Source organism: Larimichthys crocea, chromosome XII (assembly GCF_000972845.2).
Source record: "Larimichthys crocea isolate SSNF chromosome XII, L_crocea_2.0, whole genome shotgun sequence".
Classification (NCBI taxonomy): domain Eukaryota; kingdom Metazoa; phylum Chordata; class Actinopteri; family Sciaenidae; genus Larimichthys; species Larimichthys crocea.
The window spans coordinates 29,670,280-29,695,933 of NC_040022.1; the positions used below are offsets into that span (position 1 = coordinate 29,670,280).

The window sequence follows — 25,654 nt, forward strand, 5'->3', positions numbered from 1 at the left end:
CAAACGCACCGAGCCCTTCAAAGCTCGACTCGGCCTGAACAAATCTCCGCTCTCATCAAACCGAAACCCCCCAGGGGCCGAGCAAATAAAGTATCAGCCAGGCAAATCCCTTTTTAATGTTCCTTAATGATGGTTTTATGCTCCTCAGAGCATCTTTGCAGAAGGGTGTGTGTGGGCGGGTGGGCTGAAGACCAGCTGAGAGGAGCGGCAACACGGTGATGCCGAGCAGAAGTATTGGTTCGCTGTATTTACAGCCGGCTAAATATAACGGAGTGTGTGGTGTGTTATGAATGGACGGCCCTGATGTGAGTTTTTGATGAATGGTGGAGAGTTTCTGCGTCATCCGCTGGAATTGAGACAGATTTATTTTAGTGGCATTCAGCAGTGAAAGAAGTACTCAGACCTTTTAAAGAATAACAGTTATGAGTAATTCAGACTGTACTAAAGTCTTAATGTGTCATCACTCACCTGCAGGAACAGACATAGAGGTCGTGTTTTGGAAGCAAAGGTGTAGACCACCGTGTTCTGACTCCAGACTGGTCGGAGTGGTGTGGAAGAACCAGGGCTGAGACCCGGACCTGGACTCTGCTGTACCAAGAGGCTTCAACACTCATGTGGGTGATGATGGAGAAACCTGGAGGAATGTGGCCTGCTAGATCTGAACCAGAATGAGGTTTTGTTATTAGCCATAGTTTGGCCATAACGAACATCATGTTCAGGCACGATGAAGGTTGTTCATTAGTGTACTTGGTACCAGAACACCTGAGAACGCAGATCAATGATTGACTTTGTGGACGTGTCATCAGATCTGCTGCCGTATGTTTTTTCGGGTAAAGAGCAGAGCTGTCAGCTGATCAGCAGCTGGAGGGGAGATGGATCGGACCTGTTCATCCCATCACTGCTTCGCTCAGTTAACATTAAGGTAACAGTGGAAACACCTCTGAACCTTCACTGTCTTCTTGGCCATCACTGACAGAGCAGCGAGAGTCACATATTCAGATATGCTTCCATGTATTCAGCTCAGATATAATATCTTGTAAATCATTAATATCCTGTTTCACAAAGCAACTCAACGACTCAAAAAGAACAAGATGCTCAGCCTTTACAGAACTCTTACCTATGCAGCTTTAATGTGTAAAACCCCTTTAAATATTTGAGTATTATAGTTTTATATTAATCAGGCGTCAGGTCAGATGGGCTGCTGTAGTCTGTTCACTGTGTACTGTACAGATGAGTCCTTGAGCATGTTCTGATAAAGACAAAGAATGTACTGTATGTGCTGCAATATCAGTAACGTGTCAGCTTCAATCCCTATAACAACACACACACACACACACACACACACACACACCAAATTTGCACGCCACGTCAAAACCAGTGTGACTTGAACACTGTGTAATTTATATTTGAGTTTGTTTTACACGATAACTGACATTCTTGAAACAGTCCATCACCCATGTTCAGTAAAAGGTTTTGTTGATAACAAAATGGTCAATTATTAACTTTTAATGTGTCACAGTTGTACAGGATGTAACAAAGAATTCATCTCAACATGACAAACTAGAATACGACACAGGAAAATATGTTTTTTTTTTGTTTGTTTATAATCAACAGAAATTATTAAAGCGTTCGTTTCCATTCCAGTTCTCGATCTGCAAGCAGCGCGGGCTAGTTTATCGTCTAACCTCGTCAGATTCTGTCATCACACGGGTGCATTTTTCCAACTATAATGTAAGAGACAATGAAAATCCTTCACCACAGACACAATTTCAGCTACAACATAGCTTATATTAATTTTAAAGAACACCCAAAGTCAGGGCCTGAATAATCTATACACATAAAAGCTTATATTCATACAAAGTTTGTTTATATTCAAGAAATAATGTGAAGGTATGCAACCCTGTCTCTTAGAAATCATGTTTATATACAGCTAATATGTTTTGTTCTGAATTATATTTTTTTATTAACATAATGATTTAAACATTCGGCCTCATGCAAGGTCCGCTCTATCCAACAGATTCATTTTTAAGTGGCACGCATGAATAATTTCATACTTTGAATTCTCCCTGATGAATCGAAAAAAATTCACTCAGACCTGTTGTATAAAACATGAATAGATTCTCTGACAAAAAAAACATTAATTTGATCTAAGGTCATAATTTATCTGAAAGGATTTGGAGTTTAAATGATTCACTAATTAAATTAACCGATGTTGATGTTCATCGCCGTTTCTCGCCCAGACAGCTTTGTGTCTTCATGCAGGTTTCTGTGTTGCACACTTTAAACATCAAACATCATAGGAAATAATAAATAAAATAATAAATCTTCTGCCTGTTATGCTGCCTGTTAAGTCACCTTTTCTAACCTCACCTCAAATCATCCCCTCTGACCTTAATGTTAAGATATTTAATCTGTAGTAATTAAATTAAGATTTAGGGACTGGATCTAGATCAGAGTTGGTTTAATACCAGAAAAATCTAAATCAGTGAAGCGCAACAGGTTTATTAACATTTAACTGAAACAACGATGTTTCACTAACCTTTAACCAAAGTGCTTTTGTTGACTGAACCTTATCACACATAATAATCCAGCATAATCCTGGCAACAGTTTGCTTGAAAAAGTAACTGGCTATTAGTTTCTAAACATGATTAATAGGAGATGGGGTTGCAGGCATGGGATTCTTGAAATAATAAAGCTTAATTACAGCCAACATAAAGCAAACGATTGTCACATTCTGGAATAAAAAGGTTACAACAATCAACAAGATATATGTGATAAAAGTGAATAAAGGCACAACTCTGTACATTCAGTCATGCATATGTACAAAATATAAACAGTAAAACTTGAGCAGCTCCTTCGAGTGCTCGTGTGTTTCTGTATGGACACTTTGCTCCATTACAAACAGCTCATGGTTGTGGATTCGAGGCCGGCTGCCCTGTGTTGTAATACTGAGTTCAATTCAAGTAACATGCAGTCCATGTTTTATACTATAAGTAACTTATCTCCAGTGAAGTGCTCTGTTCCACGTTCTCGTCCAGCAGAGGTTTTATGCTCCCGTTTTTTGTTCCATTGAGAAGCAATGGAACAGTCAGCATGGACCCGTTGACTTGATCTTTTCCTTTCGTGTCCCCGGCTTTGTCCCTCTTCTCTGGGGACAGCGGCTCTGTCGCTCCTGGAGTCGCTCCTCTTTCTGTGAACAGCGGCTGTGAGCACTGTGGCTTGAAGCCGTTGTTGCCATTTTCGGCAATCCTGTAGATTTCAGTCATTTCTGAGACGTCCTCCTCGTCATCGTCCTCTTCGTCCCTGATTGCCCGTCTCAGGCTCTCCCTGGGCATGAGCGCCGTCCTCCCCTCCTCCTGCTGCTGCTGGCGCTCCAGGGGCTCGTGGTTCTCCACCTTCCTCGTGGAGCGGCAGAGGGCTTTCCGGAAACCCCTCTTGAAGTTGTCTGACAAGAAACCGTAGACGATGGGGTTGGCGCAGCTGTTAGCGTAGCCGAGCACTACAACAAAATAGTAAAGACCCTGGTAGTCCGGGGGCAGGGACACCAGCAGGTTGATGATGTTGAGGGCGTAGAAAGGCAGCCAGCAGAAGACGAACACGGCAACAACAATCACAACCATGCGTGTCACTTTTCTCTCTGACTTCCTTCTCTTGGTTGAGGTGGCGTGGACTTTTTTGCCCGAGCTGCGGATCTTGAAGACGATGAGCAGGTAGCAGAGGCAGATGATCAGAAGAGGGCAAAAGAATCCAACTGTAGAGGTGTAAATGATGAAAGCCGCCCGCCAGATGTTGGCCGGCTGCGGCCAGGCAATGTTACAGGTACCTCCTGCCTTTTGGATGTTGGCAAAGATAACCACAGGCAGAACTACAAGAAACGAGAGAGCCCACACGGTGCCATTCACCACTTTGGCCACCTGTGGTCGCCGCCACTTTGAAGACCGAATTGGGTGGACTACGGCCAGGTAGCGATCGATGCTCATCACGGTCAGGCAGAAGATGCTGGTGAACTGGTTGATTGTGTCAACAGTCATGACCAGACGACACATGAAAGAGCCAAACGGCCACGACTGGAGGGTGTTCTGAACCGCCAGGAAAGGCAGACCGAGCATGAAGAGCTCATCCGCAATGGCTAAGTTGAGGATGTAGATGTTGGTCACTGACTCTATCTTTGAGTAGTGCAGCACAATGTGAATCACCAAAGTGTTTCCACCCAAGCCGATGATACAAACAATTATATATATGAGTGGGATAAGGACCCCTGCCACGCTGGGACCAGAGGAGACATCTGGGACGGTGGTGTTGGTGGAGTTGGTGGCATTGAACAGCGTCTCGTTCAGATCACTGTCGTTGAACATGAGCAGAAACAGGGGGAGTCCTGGCGAGGGGCTGGCAGAGCTGCCGTTCTCCCACATTTCATCCATCGTCTCCATCGGAAAGTGAGATGACACCTTTGGATGTGCTCTTTCTGTTGCTTTGTCCTTCTGCCACCTCAGCTCCCTCCCATCTGTTCTGCTGGAGAAGAAAAATCAATTAATAACCAATGTAAATGGTTGACATTTAGTACATTTCTGAGAATGAAATACAAGGACATTGCACGCGTCTTTGTTCTCCATGGACATGTATTGATATTTCTTACGTGCTTACGTGCTGCTCAATTCAAAAATACATTTCTTTTGAAAAGATACGTTGCAGCTTTGAATGCTTTGTATGTTGACGATGTTCGGATTCAAGATTCAAGGTGATTGAGCCACACAGACTGTCCAAGTAGTTTTTGCTGAACAGAAACACAAAATAATGTACTTTAGCCTGAAAATGAAAACATTCCTATCAAATATATATCAGAGCATCAAAACATCGTGTGTTTGGATTTTATTCACATCTCTCAGTCTATAAAACTCTCCGATCTTTTCTCAAGATTCTGCAGATCGCAGCAAACAAAAGAAACAAGCACAAGTGACCAAAAATGTCTTTAATTACTTAGTGAATGTGTTGCTTTTTATTCGAGACACAAAGCCTTATCTCAGTCACTTGAAAGTTTCCCCATCTAAATAACAGCATGCTGATGTACACGAATACATAAGACTGCTGCAATTAAAGAGACTCCTGCATCAGATCCTCAATACACTGCAACACTTTGACAGCAATCAAAAGGCAAGAAATGTATTTTTCAATCTTTTCCCCATGTGTTCCTTTTCCCCCGTAAAGAGGCAAGGGTGGTGAAGTAATTAGAAATGATGTTGCAAGAGTGCACATGAAGGTAATGATGTTACAAACACATGCACTGATGAAGTACACTTAGGACAGAGGCTGTGGCTTAGAGAAATCTGTATCTTCGCACTGACATTGACACTGTTGACGCTGAGCCAAAGCAATCATAAAATACGGTAATGTCCGATTCTTGTGACCATCAACGTGCTTACAATGAAAAACGCAGGAAGCAGGTAAAGATAACACTCGGAAACAAAAAGCGAAACGCAGGATGCTGATAAAACGATGAAAACCTGATGGGATAAAGGTGGATATGAGATGATGAGTAAGACGGGAAACAATTAAAGCCTGGTAAAGATGAATGTTTGCGGGTAGATTGATTTGGCCGTAGCAGCTATATTTGGTCCTATTGATACAGCAGACAAATTAAACAAAGAGTGTTCCCACACCTCGGCTCTGCTGATAATTGACATTTCTTTAGCAACCCAGCAGCACTCTGGTGAACATGAACAGGGAAAGGAGTGCTGGCTGTAGGATACTCACGCTTGGTAAACATCTTCTATACTGACCGACTACTGGAGAACAGCTGGCACACTCACCCACACGTTCACACAGTCACGTTTATGTGGAAATGAAGGAAACTAGAACCAGGTTAATGTTGGAGGGATGGCAACGTCTAATGGACTTTCATTCATTTGGAATATTTCAGAGAAGCTAAATTTGAATGACTTAAAAATCTGACATTCCCGTGAACCTCAGCTGTGCTTTATGTTAACTAATAACTAACCAATTAACTAACTAATGCACTAATTGCGACAGAAGCTACAACTAAAAGATGGAATTTGTGGAATGAACACCTTCACGTACAAACTCATGTCATGCGAGCAGCGTGGCGGTCAGTACAAAAATGACACATTGTGGTTGTTGACTATTAATTGGACTAGCTAGCTGTTTCCCCCTGTTTCCAGTCTTTATGCTGGCTTCATATTTTGCGCACAGACATGAGATCTTCTTTTCCTAAATGCTGAACACTGATGGTGGAGTTGGAGTCATCTCCAGGGTGCTACGGCTGATTTAAGAAAACATCCATGAAGCATACAGCACCACTATATTTGAAGTCTACAGTGATGGCACGTCATTAGTTTTAATGGTGCGCCATATAGAAGCTTCTCATTTCATTTCACCCTCCACTGACCACACAGCTGTAGTATTAAATGTCATCTCACAAAAAAAGCATCATGTGCACCATTTCAGAAGAAAGTCATGAAGAAATATTTCTGACCATTTTTCCAAAATGTCTGATGTTGCCTTCAGAAAATCAGCAGTGAGAAAAACACAGATGTGCCCGGAGCTCGCTGATAGTTCATCAAACAAACCGACTGAAAGGTTATTGTCACCTCAATGACGACAGCTGCAGAGTCTATAAAAAAGAAAAGGATTCAATCTCTCTGCCTTCCTGGAGTTCAATTTAAAAGACACAGGAACAAAACAACCTGAAACAAGAACAACAAATGCATTGTGTGCCTTTTTATGAGACCGGAGTAGTTTCTTTGATTTGTCTCATTAATCATTTTTCAATATCTCCAATTCTTTGTGATTACGGACATATCACATTCAATTTGGCAATTTGGATCACCATGGAAACCGGAGAAAGAGAAAACCGGGAGATCGGTGTCGTAAATCAAATAAGTGGCAACACATGGCAGGGAAACAAGAATAGATTTTTCTCTTCTCATTTGAAAATGTTTCAAAGAGAGAAGAAAGAATAAAAACACCGTCTGCTGGTCCTTGGTGATGAATGAACATCTCAGCCTTGTGCTTCATGCAGCCGCTGAAGGACTGTTTCATAACCAGGATTAAATATTGGCTAGTATGCAGAAGCATTAACGCACTTTATTTGAATATTAATTATTAACCAATTACCAGAAGTTTCCCTTGTATCACAGCTACACTGTGTAAAACATGTTTAATGCTTTCGTGCTGCCTCACAGAACTATGCAGATTTTTCCAAGATCTGTCCCTCCTGTCTCTTTTATGTTTGCCACAACAGCTCCGGCAGCGTGCATGCAGATATTATATTTGGTTAGATCATCGCTGTATGAAGATAAACCTTTTTAATATTGCTAAACTGCTTTTCTTTTGCGTACATATCTATAACATCCTTAACAGAAGATCTCGGTTTTCTCAGTCCACTGGGCCTCAGAGAGACTTTTGTGGCATAATAAGAAAGAAACGGCAATGAAAAGTGACAGAATTAGTACAAACAGAGAATAAAGAAAAATTAGAAGTCGTTCTCCCTGTTTCATAAAAGTGACATATGATCATACAGAAGGAGCTTTAATCTGATCCATGATCAGTTTGCCTGCTAAATGATCTGTATGTAAAACCAAGTGGGAGTCCGGAAGGTCTCTATAATTTCTAACTAACTGTACTGGGGCTGATTTTTTATAGAACCCACATGTTCAAATTATATTAAGGCTTAAAATATGCATAATTAAGAGCGCGGCTGCTTTGATTGACAGGCTTGAGGACCCAGGCTTCATTCAGCCCACGTCAGCTCCACCAACGCTCCGCGTCTTTGTCCATTTTTAGATCAGTGTGGAGCCGGCGGAGACAGGACTGCCAAGGTGAAGACGACCAGAGCCACCACACTGAGTTTCATGACAGCTCTTCAGAAACCTGTGGGTGACATCACGGATACTGCATCCATGTTTTATACAGTCTATGGATAAAACCTTTGTCTTCACAGATCATGATTATTATTTATCCGGATCTGTGAAAGTTGTTTCCACAGTTACCAAACAGCTTTACCACCTTTACCACGGATGGTTTTTGACTTTTCATGGATTAAACAATCAAATAATCGAGAAAAAAAGTCAGATTAATTGCTAATAAAAATAACATATAGTTTGGGGAAAAAACTTTGAAATTGCTAATAAAAATAACATATAGTTTGGGGAAAAAACTTTGAAGGTTCGTCGCCTTATTTTGAAACAAATGTCTTTCAAACCTGAACTGTAGCTGCAGCTGTTACATCAGGTTAGATTTCTCACAATTGTGATGCCTCAGAGAAATCAACCCATCAACCTCCCCGTCTACATCTCGCTTCTCAAAGACCCTGAAGTCTGAAGTTTAATATCTGCATTGCATTTGCCATATTTCATCCCGTCTCATTAATCTTCATACTAAACACCGCGGGACCTTTCAGGCCTTTCAAACCTCCCTGAAAGAGGAAATCCATTCAGTTTGTAAATTGAGGTTCTGAACTGTGTCACACAGGAGCGAGACATCCTGTCAACCAAATGTCTCTCGTCTTGTCTTTTATTTAAAGGGAAGAGGGCGTGTTCCTGCACAGATCAGTCAGGTGCAGGTCATGTGACCAACACAGCAACACAACCAGATAGTCTGCAAACCAACAATCAGTGACTGACTGTAAAATCTGAACCTGAAGCTGTGTGCGACCTAAGACACATCACTGTGTGTAAACAACATCTGGAAAACGAGGACACCCAGACTAAAAATGACATCCGATCTATATTCGACTCTTCTGATGTCCGCCGCTTTTGATTGGCTGACCGTCTGATCTGTATCGAGGACTCATCTCTGGTGGTCATGCTGTTAATGGTGACACACTTTCACCATTTTGTTTGTGTGTGGACAGAATTACAGTTTTTACTGATTAGCACACAAACAGATCACATGAAGTTTTAAATAATTCACAATAAACCGTCACTGCCTCCTTTTCTTACAGGAAATGTAATGCCGGCTGGATCGCGTTAGAAACATAATGAGAAAATGTTGTTATTGAATATCTGACAAGTCGTAACCTACTCATAACTTATGAGAGACAGGCTGTAAACACTGAAGTAAAGACATGTACTTTAAAGTTATAATTTTAAAGATTTAAATGAAATCAAACCACATTTTTTCCCCAACAGCAGTTCAATATTATCTCTATATGAAGCAGTTTTATATGGCAGACTCCATCATGATGAACAGTCAGACAGTCGCAGACCGTAAGTGCCGTCATGTGGTGAAACTAACGTGCAGCTATCAGAGCTGCTGAAGGTGAACGCTGCCTTATCACACACATGAAGGCGTGCCGCTGCTTTTTTCTGTTTTGTTTTATGGAAATTACAACAACTGTAAATGAGTTAGCACATTTTTTTCTTCACTCACACAGATTTCAGAGTTCTGATCTAAGTGGAACAGTTACGCAAACACAATAACCTCTAACTGTTTAAACAAAACCATTCACAACTTACAGCGAGGTGCTTTTTAAAGTGAGCTCGCTGATTAGAAGACACAATATTTCTGATAAACGCACAATTATTAGTTATCAGGTTGGAAAATCTTTTATACCGTGAATCAATGGAAGTCAAACATCAGTCTGTTCATATTCTGTACTTGGAACTTTATTTATTTTCAGGTGTAAATGTGTTGAGTGCGCCTGCAGTCTCAGTCTTGAACTCTTGAACTGCAGAGCTGCAGTCATTCACACATGTCACCATGTAAATGAATGTGTGAAATAAGAAACAAGGTGTCAGCTTCACGCAGTTAATTTGGTTTTAATCAGCTGCAGCACAGTTTCTCTTTATAACTTGAATGTGTTATATAACACAGCTTTCAAAGGCTTTATTATAAAGTGACATTTAACCTGAACTTCACTTATATTCTATGATCATGTCTATGATTGGATCTTTGTCTTTTATTTGTAATGTTGAGTGCTTGGAGCCTTCTTTATTTATTAATTGCTACATAAGTAAAGTGGCACTTAACACTTTAACCTCCCAGTTTAAGTCCTGATGGAAATGTCAGGACTTAAATATTATTCGGTTGAAAGTTTCTCTTCCTTAAAGTCCCACAAAGCAGATTTCAGACTTTAATATCTGTTTCATAATCTATTTTATTGTGTCAGATTATGTAAGAGTTTGAATTTGTTTGGTTTTTTAGGTTTTTCCCCGTCTCCCTGCACAACTTTCATTAATATTTTAATGTCATTTGTTTGGTCTTGTGCAAATAAACAAACTCAAATTAAAACAATCATCGCTATATAACATAGTAGGACACAGTTGGAATAAGTTATCATGGAAGAAATGCTAATTATTGACAGATATTGTACATTTATAAACACCCACAATGTCCTTATAGTGTTTACTATCTCGCTCAGGTTTGACTGCAGCTCACTGCAGGAGCGGAAATGCCAACATCTCAGCTGTCAGGCGCTGGTGCACTGCTGAGCTGAGCATCCATCACAAAGGTCAGAGTCTCTGACAGCCCGAGCACTTGAAAGGTTCAGAGTATTTCAGGGAGGAGCTGCGTCGTCCTGACAGCCACGCAGCTCAGATAAATAGATGAATTCAGGTACTGTACAGAGAGTTTACACCGAGGGGTATGGGTTCGGTTTCAGTACACCATAGCTTTATAGTTAGAGGTCAAAGATTAAAGCCACACAGTCCAATATTCATGTTTACTCTCCTGTTCCACAAAGCCAGCTCAGTACTGACGGGCAGTGAGAACGCAGATCAGGGTCACAGTTAAGAACATTTGCAGAGCTGTTTGAATAGCATATTTGTTCAAATTTCTTCTGTATTCTCTCACCTTGAAAGCCGAGAGTGAACGCTTAGCAGTTTGCCAAGTGGTTAACTGAACAGTCCTGAGCAGACGTGAGTACAGGAGAATGGAAAGTTATTATTCTGGTTTATAACTTACATAGATGTAGAAAGATAAACAGAGTGATGCTTATTTTCCACGTCTTTAGTTAGATATAGCGTTTTGTTCGCTTTAAGTTAACAAATTATGGTCCTTAATGCTTAATGCTATGGTCCAAGTACAACTCAAACATTGTGTCAGCAGGTTAATTAATAGCTTTAATTAAAAGTAGATTAATCAGCAACCTCTTCTGCCTACAACCTGAACTTGATAAAATATCACTATTTAATTTAATGTTTTTCACTCATGGTGGTGCAGATGGTGTCATTTCCCCAAATATTTCTAGGGCGCTACATTAAAAGTGAAGTATATTAACACTACTTTTGAAGCTGTAAAAGACAGTACTCAATCTGATACCAAAATATGAGCAAAGAAAGTCGTGTCAGGGATATTTTTGACCATCTCCACCTCATCAAACCTTTTTTCTTTTTGGTGGTATTGCATTTTAGTAAGTGTTTTTGCTCCTCATTTAAATACATAATAATATATTCTTCTAAAAGAGAAAAACTTGTGCTGTATTTGTGGACTTTCTTTAATCGAGTCATCAGTTTGTCTATTCAAAGCTGCACCATGTGTTCCACACATGAACAGGAACATTAGCTCGGCAGCGTTGCGTTTCATTTCAAAGTTTGACAACGGTAGATTGATATAAACAGAACACGACCCTCAACAACAGCTCCGCCATCTCTGCTGGAGGAAAAACAACATTTCAGTCACCAGAGAGGGACCTTCGCTCATCGACACTGTGGAGGGTTCTTCTCCGAGGACGACGCTCAGAGAAGCTTTAATGAGAAAATCAACTGAAACTCTAAAAGAGACCAAAGTGGATTCTGAAAAATGGGTGGGTGACATGTGGAAATTATACACCCATGGAGAGGAGGACAGCGTGCAGATGGTTATGGATTTTAGATTTAATTATCAGAGATTTCCTTCAGCACTGAATAGGGCGTATTGTTGGTACTTTAAATAGCTCAAAATGATACTGTCTCTCATGGTTTCGAGGATGTAGAATATTCTGTGGAGATTATTTTCTCAACCTGGCAACAAACTGTAAGATCATTTCTCATCTGATTAATCAATTAATAAATAATTGTTTCATGTGCACAGCAGATTCTTCGTGGAGCCACCTGCAGTTGTTGCCATCACAACATGCATTTTTATGTGTCTGCATGTGTGACCGCTTATTTTATATCTGCGTGGGAAGTTCTCATATAAACATGAAATACATTTTTTTTTTTAAAAAGAGTTGTGTGCACACTTTGCAGATTGAGTGTTGGTGCTGTTGTGCTGCGTGTGGGCTCGCTGCGAGGATCACAAGTGCCCCTGAATCTGTTCCAGCCATTATTCAGAACAAATCTGCAGTCCTGGAAAAAGTCAGAGACTTGTGGCTCAGCATGTAGATGAATGAATATTTAAATGAGGATTTTTTTTTTTTATCGACCTGAAGCTATTGCCTGAAAATTAATGAAATGAAATTAGTCCGTGCTGTTGCCTCACAGTAAGAAGGTTCCTGTTTCCACCTGCAGCATTTCAGTGTGGAGTTTGCGTGTTCTTCCCGTGTGCGTGGGTTCTCCCACAGTCCAAAGACATGCGGGATAACGGGTTAATTGCCCGTAGGTGAGAATGTGAGTGTGAATGACGATTTGTCCACGGTGTACAGTACACCACCTTCTGCCTTATGTCAGCTGGGTTATGCAAAACTGACTTTTATTAAATTACAGAAATCACAGCACATGTTAAATGTGTTTAATTTGTGGTCTAATAAATGGAGATTAAGCAATAAATCCCAAATAATGCATTTTTGGCTCATTCGCTTTAGAATAATAGTGCATATAAATCTTTGGTAGAGTCCCAATCAGTCCTTAACAAGCTGAAATTCTGTACTAAGATGTTGGATGCAGCATTACAATGTGTCTTCTGTATACTGAAGACACTGAAGTATACTGCAATTCAAAGTGCTCCATATGAGGTAGAAAGAAACACAATATGAAAAGACACACAAATCATTAAAAAGAGTAAAAATGAATTTAAATAAAGATCAAAAGAAGCTCATTCAAACAGAAGAGTAAAGGTTACAGCAGTTAAGCCCTAAATTTTACAGAACTGAGCTCTGAAGAAGACTTTATTCCAGATATGTGGTGCATAACCACTGAATACTGCTTCTGCATGTGTAGTTTAGACTCTAAGTATTTAAAAATCAATTCTTTGTTAAACAGGAAGTCGGTGTAAAGATCTGAGAGCTGGACTGATCGGTCTCTTCTCGTCCCTGCAGCAGTCTGATAAACATTTCAGTGAAGTTTCTTTAAGTCCTGCTGAGATACACGTCCTCTGATCCTTGATATATCTTTAAGGTGAGAGCGGAATGATTTTATAATTGTCTTTATGTGGATGTTGAAATGAAAATTCATTCTGAGGCTTCAGAGGAGTGAAGAAGGTTTCTCCTCTGGGCTTGCTGAGTCACAGAGACTTAATGAACTCAATTAATTCACACACAGTCTGCCATCCAGCTCTGGCTTTGGTTTTAAGCTTTGCTGACCTTTATCTGTGTGTGAGGCAGATGCCAATCTCAAGGACTGAAGGAAGAGAAACATCAGAGCGGGATGGAAATTTCCCGTGCACCTGTAATGTTATTTTTTCAGCTTCACTTCCAAGGGACATGAACCCCTTTACATAATTGTGCCGGCAATTTTATACGTCAATCTCTGAACACACGCCTGTTAGTTTTACTACCAACAGCAATCTGACGACGTCGGATCTGGATCACATCGTGGAAAATATTATCAGATTAACGTGTTCAAGAGATCGTCATCGTAGAAAATCAATTTAAGGATGCTGTTATTATTTAAATATAACGCTACAGCCAGCAGCTAATCAGCATAACTTAGCATGAAGATGGGAAACAGCTAGCCTGTAAAAAAAAAAAAGTACAAAAATTAAGCTCTATCAAGATATTTTCCAATTATTCCTTGAATCAGTTGCCCGGCAACCAGTGAATAAAATTGTTTTTATGTTTCAAACATCAGGAATAATCAGGCTAACTATCTTTATGCTAAGTTAAGCAGCTTCTGGCTGTGCCTTCATATTTAACATACAGGCAGCCAATAAACACATTTCCTGAAATTCCTGAAACTATTTCTTTAAATTATAAAACTAATGAAAAGCACTTTTTTTGCTGAGTTTTATCAGAGATGCAGCTGGTGAGAGAAAACACGTTTCTTCTGTCACAACATTTAACTTTCCATCTCACCGCTCACCACTTTCCTGCAGTGATGCTGCTTTCATATAACACGCGAGCACTTGGCTCTTAAACGTCGTGTGCTGAATGAATAAAACCACATGGCACATTTACACAAAAAAGCTTTAAACAGCTTCAAGAAGCCAGAGATGTTCGATATTTCTAAAGAGGAGAGAACTCTTTAACCTCAAAGTCTAATGTTGTTATTCCTAAACGCAGCTTTTTTCTTTGACAAGGCACCAGGTTGTGAGGTTTCACACATCATTCTGCCTCGTTGACCTCCTAAAAGGTAATTTTGCCTGAAATTATGCTGTGGGTTGTGCTGATTAACTTCCCACCTGTGGTGACTGTATATGTGTGTGTGTTTGCGTCTGATTCACTTTGTGGATGGACAGTTGAAAGCATCATTTTGCTATTAGAGTGTGAATTCATATTAATATCATATTCCAGGATCACACTTTTAATCTTCCTTATGTTTGTTTTTTTACTATTCTAGACGTAAAATGTAAAAATATTCAAATGCAACACGAAGATGCTGCCTCGAGGAGACGTGATGTGGTTTCTCTCTTCTGAAGTGAGCCAAACAAATCATATCAGCCGGTAATCAAACTCACACTGTCATAAACACAGTGGGGGACAAAAAAAGTGTTTGCTGAAAAAATCCAGATATAATTCTCAGAACAAGATCCAGTGGTTCACAGTCCTCGTGTGTAAATGAATGATTCATTTGAACAAAGCTGCTCACAGCGTTCCAGTAAACAAAAACATTAATAATTGAAGCCTGGTCCATATGATTCACCTCTGGATACATGTAGACAAGACATATTTAGGGTTATTATCTAAAAATGTGGCACCAAAATATAACTCAGTTACATCTGTGCATTTTTGTTGAGGTTGAACACAAACATCCCTGCAGCTATAAATAAATGATCACTAAAGTTACCAGTTTTTATCACGCAGGCGTTCAAACCCCTGAAAAACAGGTGTAATACTGTCACATAGGTCTTCATAGGAGAAGTTATGATTGGGGACAAATCCTGCATATTATTAAACACATTATATATCCTTATATCTATGTACAAGTACAGTATAGTGTGACATTGTTGTTAAGGTGCATACATAGACTTAAAGTCTGTATGACACGCCACACACAAACTCACTGGCTTTAACTTTCACACACTCACACACACACACACACACACACACACACACACACACACACACACACACACAGAGAGAGATTAGGTTACTGTGCCAATATCTTAATTATGTTTGAGGGGGAAGTGAGTTGGACTCAAGTGGAAACATCCATTAGTCTCTCTTAATGCAGCCCATTCATTTAAATATATGCTTTATGATAGGCTGCTAAGCTCGGACATTTAAACTTTTAAAAGATTCCTTTTAAAGGATTATATATATATACACATACATACATACATACACACACACACACATATATATTGTACATTAGCTCTGATGTGTCTCACTTTGTGTACTTCCATACTAACAAGTACATATCTGCATTCACACTGTCAATTTTGGTAAAATGCAATTTACTGTGAGTGCCCAGATGGTGCACAACAGCATTAAGTCATGCAAATAACTAAAAGGAGATGTTAAAAAAAAAAACTAAAGAAAAAAACGTCACAAAAGGACTACAGAAACACAGAAAATGACCAGAAAGAGATGCAAAAGGACTGAGGGTAACAAAGACAAGCAAAACAAGAGACTCAGAACCACTTAAAATAAATGCAGACAACAACAAAGAGATGTTAAGTGAGTACGAAGACAGAAAGAGATGGAAAACAACCACAAAGATACACGACAAAGAGATGTTAATAACTAACTACAAGAGACAACAAAAAAATGACTCAAAGAAGCCAAACCACTCAGAAGACACACAAGACATGAGAATGACTTGATGACATGGTGAGATGCAAAACGACCAAAAGAAAAAATAAAGCAACCACAAAAAGACAAAAATGACACAAAAAAAAGAGAAACATAATAACCAAAAAACAAAACAAAAAGCAAATCAACCCGAAAAAAGAGAAAAAGTAAAACAGGAACGCACACAGAGATGAAGATGACCACTCAATGAGTAGCTCTGTCATTCCTGGTCGTTTTGTGTCTGAGCCTTGTCTTATAAATTATGGACATGATATTTACTTATTTAATAGTTATTTATATCAGGTATTATTTGATATTATAGCGTTTATTTGGCATTGGGATTGTTTGACACTGAATAAATCATGTAACTATCTATATTATGATGTGCAGATTATGATTTGACAAGAATCAGGGCTTAAACTGAAACTTAAATTTGAATCTGATCTGCAGCCTGCCACCATTCAAACACACTCCTGCAGTAATGAAACACATTTAAAGGATGTCTGTGATTAAACTCATAAATAAAAACTCGAACTCACCTTTAAACTGAGACTTTCCGAACCACGATCCTCCTGAGCTCTCGTCCTGTGTGCTTTAGGATTTAAAGATGAAACAACGCGAGAAGATGTGCAGGTGCGCTTCGTTTATTCCGTGTCAGGACGTGTTTTATTCTCATCCTCAGCCGCTCCGGTTCTCCGGTGTGTCTCCCGGTGAGTTTCGTCCTCCCGTCTGTTCACAGACTGACTGAAGCCTGAAAGTCACCACGCAACATTAGAACTGCACGCAGGTCGCACCGTCTCTTGCCTGTAACTAGGTAACAGCTCTGCCTGCTGCACAGAGTCAAGTAGGAGGTGTTAAAATCCTATGGTGTGTGTGTGTGTAGCTCATTCCCAGTGTGTGTACAGTCTCCCTCTATGTGTGTGTGTGTGTGTAACGAGCCTGAGGAACTGTTAAATGCTGCAGGTAAAATTTATGATACAACAAAGAAGTGTCAAACTGATTTATAAAACTATCCTCAGTTATTTAAAGCTGTCATACTATTTATAGTCTGTAGCCTGGTCAGTGATTACCTCAGTCCACCATTCACTGGAAGTGAGTTAGTGTTTTAATTACACTCAGTTATTTAAACTAAATCAGTCTAACACAACAATCCAATAATAAATACACCATGCATGAAGGTTCTTGTGATACCACTGTGGTAACTATGGACAGCTGTACTCGAGTATTTGTTCTGATTACATTATTTATAATCAAAAACTAGTCTACAACTTTGCTAACAGCCAAGGTCACCAACAGCAGCAGCTGATATCACTGACTGGTCCAGCAGCAGTCAGCCCAGCTCGGCGTCTGTCTTTCAGCCTTTTATTTCACCAAGCTCTCACCAACCACTAAAAGTCTGCCCACATTTACAGTCGTCCCTCGCTATAACGCGGTTCACTTTTCGCGGACTCGCTGTTTCGCAGATTTTTTTAGTGTAATTTTGCATGCTTTTTTTTTTTACGCGTACTGTACAGTATTGAACGCGCATGGTGTTCAGCGTCCTGATTAACTAAGGGAGTACTGTACAATATGCGTGTAAAAAGGTGTATAAAAGTGTGTGGTTAGGGGTTTTACGGCCTTAAAACATGTATAATAATTGTAAAACTTACTTCGCGGATTTAGTTTATTGCGGGTTATTTTTAGAACGTATCCCCCGTGATAAACGAGGGACCACTGTACTTTTCTTATTTTTCTTATCTTAGCTTCCTCTGTCTTCGTCCTCTTCTCCTCTGCCATTTATGTCCATAGAGGCTGCGCAGCCTGGTTACATTGAAAGCTCGCCCAGCTCCGGTTCTGGCACGACCCCTGTTAAATAATTATGGGAGAAAAGTTACACAATGAGGATTAAATGGGGTGTTCATTCAGCTGTACTTTTCCTTGTAGGTTTTAGTGTAATCTAGCTGTGTTATTATCAGTTGCAATTCCTCTTCTGTTCCAAGCGTAAAGAGAAACTACGGTGGCCCTGAGACAAGCAAAACATGTGAAAGCCTCCGTCAGGAATCAGTGTTTGTTTGCTTCGTTCTGGTCCCAGCAGAAGGACAACAGTTCAAGATGGTGGACTCCCCAGAAGAGGACCTGTGATATCAAAAATGTGATTCGTATTTTCAATTCATTCGAGTGAGAAGCACCGTTTTTCAACAGCTTCAGTCGCGTGTCTTCAGCTTCACTGTTTACGTCTGAATGACTATTCTGACTCAGAGTTCTCTTTGCTGCCGCAAGGACAAATCTCACACTGTTGGTATCTAATACCCTCATGCAATCATTTCTGCCTCTCTGTCTGTTGTCACAGCTTATATTTGATTCTTCAAAGCAATAAGAAAAAAAAAAAAAGCAATAAAGACATTACGAGCACATCAAATGTTCGGGATTGCCGACAATCTGGTTGAAATTGTTTTTATCAATGGAGATAAATAAGAGAAGACATTTTCTGTCACAGATGTCTGTTTTTATGTATGTGGGAGTATTTTATAGATTGTAGGATGCATTGTTGCTGTAGATCTGGCAGATTGGTGCCGAGGCTCTCATAAAGCTGATGCATCTTCAACATTTTCCAATAAGCAGTATGGATTGTGCAGCAGTGCTGCAACAGATCAATAGATCGTTATGGGCTGAAGTAGCCCTCACTCCACTACACTATTATCTCGTCTCCCATGCTTTCACAAACAGGCCGTCTCTGCTGGAGAGAATTTCTGGGCTGCAAAGGAGGTCTTCACTGTCGTTAAAATGGCCATGACAACGGAGACAATCAGCCCATCTGTCGCTTGTAACAGGGTCTGTGTGTGGTCTGCAAGATGAAGATTCATCTTACATGAAATTCACACTGCATAAGGGCATCCTCTGAAGTGAATACAGATAGTTAGAGAAAGTATATCCTGCATGAGAAGGTGGGTGGATGTCATGTCACAAAGAGAAATGCTTTCTTTCTTTCTTTCTTTCTTTATAAAAATGTCTTTTATGTCTTTGTGTGTTTCATCAGTGTGGAAATATTTTTGAAGATATTCCGAGGTCGAGGTTGAAATATAAACATGAAGTAGACCAGATGTAGGAGATGTTAGACCTCCTGATCACTTCATAAGAATCTTTGTATTTTTCTGTTTTGCACAGATGAATAATGACTTGTCACAGATTTTCTGAACTTAAAAATCATCACCGTGCAACAATAACATGACAAAAATTCCCAATGTTCACTGTGATGGAGTATACAAGGGTTGGAACAAAAGTGAAATACATCCCAAACTTGCAGACATTATGCAGAGAGAAGATACATCCTGAAAAGACACTGATATGGCCTCATCATCGGTGCCACGTCAAGTTTGACTGGACTCAGCTGATAGTTTGTGCCTCTCTAAGATGAAATGAATTTCAAGTTTCTCTTGAAGTTGTAATCCTGAAGATTTCAATCACCTCTGGTTACCGTGGTAACAGCTACTTTTTTCTTTTCTTTTTTTAAGGGAGACAACAGAAGAGCAGCTGGTGTATTTGTTTCCAAAAGTTGAATTATTGACACTGAATCTGAGTCATATTTCTTTTGAGGTTGCTGTAGTTCATTTCCAAACATCAAAGCAAATATATGCAAGATTAAAAAAAGAATCATGATACATGGGTTGATTTTTCCTCACACCTCCAATACAGCCAAGCAAACTCATGTATAAATAAAGCGGTCAGTCAATAATCCAATTATCTGGCTTTTTCCATCATGCCATAAACAATCTTGATCTAGTTTTCCACATAACGTTGCTGGAGAGTTTGGAGGCGTTCATCTGACAGCTCACCGTGGCTGCTCTTTCACAATAAAAGCCACCCTGTGTAGTACCATTGTAGCTTTTTTTTTTTAATACAAAGCAGCAGCAGTAACAAATGTTCAGTTTGCAGTTAGCACAGCGTAGGAAGCTGATACCAGGAAAATGAAATTATAACTGGCAACACTGGATTACATCCCAATTTGCAATGTGAATTCACTGGAGTAATGGCAGACTCTTATAAATAAAAGTACTGTGGACCATAAAAGGTATCAAAAACAGATTTCATTCCATAAAATATTTTCACAACGTGAAGGACCATTTCATTGGTTTGCATGCATTTTCAGGTCTGAACTTAAAACTGCATCACCACACATTAATGAATGAATGAGATGCAGACTGCTGAGTGATTTTCATTCTGCAGGGAAATAAATGGTCTCACTGGGATTGGCTCCAGCCCCCTTGTGACCCTTATAGGGATTAGTGGTTATAGAAAATGGATATATGGATGGAAATAAATGACAGAACAGTAGAAAACATGCACGAGAATCCAATATGTAATGAAAATGAACAAAAAATTTAAGTAAACATAATTTCAAATTAAGGAGGTACAACAACAACAACATAAACATCCACCTGTTAGTTAGTATTCAGCCCCAGGTATGTGTTGTACTGCATGTTCATATTGTTTGTGTTTGCTTCTCAAGGCTTTAAAAATTCAGATTTTTCAAGTTGCAGAAGGAATCACATATTCCAAGAACTTGCAGTGAAAGAGACCTGAGCTGTCAGACCCAGTAAAGTCAAGGCAACCTATCTCATTATTCAGTGTGGAATCAGCAGAAGATATCGATACTATAGCTTGTGTATTACAGTCTTTATCCAATAATGTATCTACGACACCTCAGGGAATGGACTCAGAGGTGTCAAAGAGATTACAGACAAACCCATGTCATTCCTTCATCGATACAAATAACAATGCTGTAAATAGCAAACCGGCTCCCTAAAGGAAAAACAAGTTTAAAGTGAAACATCCTCTGAATACCTTTTCGAATCTGAACGCAGACGCCAGGCTCTTTGTTTCTTCTGTTGCTTCATCACGTTTACTCAATTTAATTGGCATCCTCAGCAAAGAGAGATTGACATGCCGGGGGTATGAGAGAGATTATACATTCCATTCGAGACGGCTGAAGACTCATCAGATCCCAGAAAACATATAAAGCATCATGTCTCAGAGTGGGAGAGGCTCTTTGACTTTTTGCTATTTAGCTATTTGTTATAGTTCTGTATAAACTTTGATGAGTCAGACATGAATGATGAGGTGTGGGCGAACGCCCAGCCAAAACAAAAAGGATCTTCTTAACGAGATTTCTGCTTTCTCCCTTTTAGCTCTCTAATGGGCTTCAAGGCCGCTGAAATCCATTTCATAATTTAGTCTTTTATGCAAAGCAAACAAAAGCAAATCAAAAAGGTTTAACAGTGCTGTAAATAACATGCATTTACTAAGTGATGTAGTTAGGGCCATTTAAGGTACTTTATATACTTTAATTATCCACTATTTCACAACAACAACAATCTTTGCATGGCTGTCACAGTGACGTGATGAATGTATTATCACAATCTTCATCTCTTGTGCACAAAGGAAACAAAACTCATCAATAAACACTCTCAAAGTGCCACATTTTGAAATACAGAACACAAAAGCACAACTCCGGAGGCAACAATTCAGGTAAAATGTCTGTACTGGTGAAATGTTCAAGGATACAAAATTCAGGCAAACAAAATCTAAAGTACTCGGCTGCAGAATCCAACTAGTCGAAGATTGTTCAAAAAACAGGCAGTGAAATATCTGTGCACTGGAACGCTAAGGCTTGCGGCAGAAATCTAGTGGCCGAGGAGCAGTATAGGATGTAATAAGGGAAATAACAAATAGACGAATGATGAGCATGAACAGGTAAGATCAATCAAGACTGGCTGGAGGGAATGGCTGGGTCTGAAATAACAAGGTTAGAACATTACAATTACAAGACAGAATAAATTAAAGAAACTAAGATACCAAAACCATGACACAAAGAGCCGGTTTCTAAGGTGTTGAGGAGATCTCCTCAGATCAGATCAGTCTATAAAAACACTTTTCCTGGACGGTGCAACCAGAGCAAAGGAGGTCAAAAACCTTCATCATAAACATAGTGCAACAATAACAAATAGTCATTTTGTAGTGTGGATGAATCACTGCGTGTGATAGTTCCACTACATTTCACAACACAATAGCACCTCCTCAAATCAGTCAAGTATATCAAGTCATTGATGCTCTAAACATTTGATACAGTTAATCATAAACTTAAGTTACTGTATTACCAGAATCTCTCTTTAATAACAGACTAGTTTTAAATACAGAAAAGTACAGTGCAGTATACTCATTCTGGCTGAGTCATACAAATACTTAGAAATCAGCTTTGATAGCAGACTATCCTTCAAGATATTCAACATTTGACTGGGTTTGTTTTATAGAATAAAAGGTTGTCCGACTGGAAAATTATTGTGCAGTCAGCTTTCATGTCTGTTCTTGACAATGGAGAGTTTCTGTTATACAACAGTTTGTTCTGATTAGACGAGAGACATCCGCTGACATCTGATATATATGAATATGAATACAACACAACATATTTAACTATCACTGCGCTTTACAGGGATCCTGATATTAATGTTACGTGACGCACAAGTAGTTTAAAAACACACACACACACACACACAAAAGGGACAATCATTTACTGCATACTGCCATTAGACACTTAATATAATTAGCTGATAATTAGCCTGATCAGCAACTATCAGTTATCAATACACACATAATGAAGCCATTAGTCAAAGAAATAACTAGCAGCAGTCAGCGTCAGACAACCAAGGACGTCATATGTCGACAGTCTTCTTGTCAATTCAGCATCAATACAATTCATAAAGATAAACTGTGTTTCTTTACAGACTTTACATTTTGGATTTTGTCACCTCAACAACTGAAGAACTTGCTCCCAGCTTCCTTTAGTTATTTTAGGAGAAGACCGTGGGAATAAGAGGCGAACCGTTTCAAGTACATTTTGTTAATAATACTTCTGTACTTTTACTCATGTAGGATTGTGCCTGCAGGACCGACTTCTTCAGTTTAAAGGTGAACCTGGGTTCATCCCGCTGAGGTGTGCCTCAGTAAGACCCTGATTCCCTTTGAGCCTCACGGTGGTGTAGCCTGACCTCTGACCTTTCCCTGCAGGGGTTTGACAGAGATGGCCTGCTTTGACATACAAACTTACAGGTTGTCTTCTCTCAGTGTGCTGCGATCAATGAGGCCTCCAGTGATGAAACTCCTGACATTCAATAAGCAAATTATTCCGGCTCTGTGGGATGAAGGAAAGGCGTTCCACTCGATTCTAAAGACATTTAGCTCGACGCAAAAGTGGAAACCTCTTGCAGTTTTATGCGCCTCATATACACTGTCAGAAAACATATTAAAAACAGTTTTCTAGCAACGTTTTAAAGGAATAGTTGTGATATTTTGGGGAATGTGATTATTTGCTTTCTCATTTCTCTGTCCATTAAAATAAAGCTATTCCAGCAGCCAGATTTGTATGGATAAGACAAACGAGATATAATGTGTTAAGCTTTAGAGGTCTCTTTTTCATTATTCGTGCTAAGCCAAGCTAACTGACTGTAGCTCCATATTAAATGGACAGAATGACCAAGAACACCATCAAATCTGCTAATCCTAGAGAGAGAACAACAACAACAACAACAACATGGAAATCATTACAAGGTCATTTATTAATAGCCACTGGAACTGAAGTCTGTGTTGTTTGTGTGCTGTTTTCTATTTGGACAGTTAATGGATTTCTGCCTCAATTCAAAGGTCTCTTCATATTGTCCATTGTTACTTTTTTGTCCAGGATACATGCAGGTTTATCACACTAATGAGAAATATGGACGCAACATTCAACAGTTTTTGTGTGTGATGCGATAAGTATTGTGGATTTTTTTTTTTTTTTGAAAGGGGATAAAAGAGTTATCTAAGCTTAAAAACCTATGACACATATTTCCCATGGCACCATCTGACAGTTGAGATTGGTGTTGCTTGGAGACGCTCTGTCAACTTCCATGACAACGACTAACTGGATCCTGTCATAATCCTGTGTAGTCCACGAATTGTTTCTCCTTAACAGGCTTACATAGTGTTGGTTTTGCACTGTTGTGATTGAAAAGGTAAAGGTTTGGCTGGATGCATTATGCTGCTCAGCTTTTATTTCATTCTGAAAGTAGAAGCTACAAAGCTGAGCTAACTAGAAAGTTGAAGCCAAACAGGTTAGCTTGCAAAACCTTTCTGATATATGTGTTTTACTTGACTGACTTATTAGCTAAAATAAGCAACTTTGAATTACTGAAGGACTAATCAAGGCTTAACTTTGGATGGTGTAGTCCAACTTTGTCACAGATTAGCAGTAGTAGACGTGGTGGATATAACACATAGGACAGATAGAACTGTGCAAAATGCAAAGGCAGACATCACTTTGAGAAAACTGAAGATAAGCAGACAGCCCGTGGACACAGGGGACAACCTAATGAGCTGGAGTGATGCTCCGAATCTCCAAAAAATACAAATAAGACAGTCACTTTGGAGACACGTAATGGACAAAAGGTTAAAGGTAAGAACTGCATTGACCAGCTGATGTTTGTTTCACAGATGGGGTCCAAGACTACAGCTGAAACAAAAGATGATGATTGCAGAGCAGCCACTGCTCTTGTACTTCTGCAGGAGAGAGATGTAGTTAGCATAGAACGGCCTATAATGGGATAAAAGAGCCATTGTTCTGCAACAGGTCACTCCGAGGTCATACAGTGTCGAGCCATCGTGGAGAAGAGACTGAAGGATAATTAAACAGAAGCTGTAGCACAAAGTCATAAATGACACAATAATGATAGTGACAGAGGTCCAGTGAAAACATGCACATAGACAAAACACAAACAAATTAAGAAAAGCATTAGAAAACACACTGCAAACGCAGACAAGACAGATAATGTATGGTATGTATGTATTTGTAATGTCATGCTCCTTAGAGAACATTAATGAAGGTCATTACAGTAGTAAAATAAGTAAACATTGAGTTCAACCGCAACAAAAGATCTAATTCTGAGTCCGTCTTTCACATGTTGGCTTTGCTCATTGTTCAGAAACCGTCCAGACCTCACGCCGACATTTCATTTGGCCAAACTGCTCAATCTGAAGTGTCTCAGTGGGAATTGGAGACATCTTGCTCACTGCCGGTTTTAAAAAAATCATCATTATGAAAACAGATGGTTCCACCCTCGAGCTGTAACTACAAAACCTACAGGGAACACAATCGATCAGACAATCTACCCCCATGATAAAACAGAGTGCTCTGTAATGGATACGTGAAAACACACATCATATCAAGAGTTGTTGTACAGTCTGTATGCCATGCACTCTGTAGACTGTGCTGTAATACTGTGGGCACACGTATGAGTAATCCTTCAGATTTCATGATGCCATATTGGCCTGTCAGTAGAGAGTGAAATACCTCTACAACTATTGCACAGATTGAACTCTGGTTCAGATATTCATGACGTCAAGTCACAGTGACTTTTCCTCACATACCATCAGCAGGTTTGTGGTTTTGAGTGAAACGTCTCAGCTGTTGGATGGATTGACATTTAATTTGGTTCAGACATGCAGGTTCCCCTCAGGCAGAATTATAATAACTTTGAGATTTTTCACTTTCCATATTGCACCAACAACGGGTCAGATTTTTTATTTGGTCTGTGATTTAA

General features: G+C 39.6%; 1 protein-coding gene across 2 annotated transcripts; it reads right to left on the reverse strand.

Annotated features, from left to right (window-relative positions):
• Positions 1 to 1,367: 1,367 nt before the first annotated feature.
• On the reverse strand, positions 1,368 to 16,916 carry LOC109138326 (somatostatin receptor 3). Of its 2 annotated transcripts, none has more exons than XM_019258250.2 (2): positions 16,586 to 16,916; positions 1,368 to 4,510 (listed from the first exon to the last, which is right to left on the reverse strand). In XM_019258250.2, exon 2 carries the CDS (start codon positions 4,429 to 4,431, stop codon positions 2,989 to 2,991), a length of 1,443 nt encoding a protein of 480 aa, XP_019113795.2. In that variant the 5' UTR covers positions 4,432 to 4,510; positions 16,586 to 16,916; the 3' UTR covers positions 1,368 to 2,988. The 2 variants fall into 2 exon arrangements, with proteins under 2 accessions (XP_019113795.2, XP_019113794.2); XM_019258249.2 differs by having other exon boundaries at positions 1,368 to 4,513; positions 16,586 to 16,915.
• Between the last annotated feature and the right edge of the window lie 8,738 nt (positions 16,917 to 25,654).

Bases quoted from the DNA above. Each gene is read 5' to 3' on its own strand.
- LOC109138326 (XM_019258250.2), bottom strand. From the start codon at position 4,431: ATGGAGACGATGGATGAAATGTGGGAGAACGGCAGCTCTGCCAGCCCC.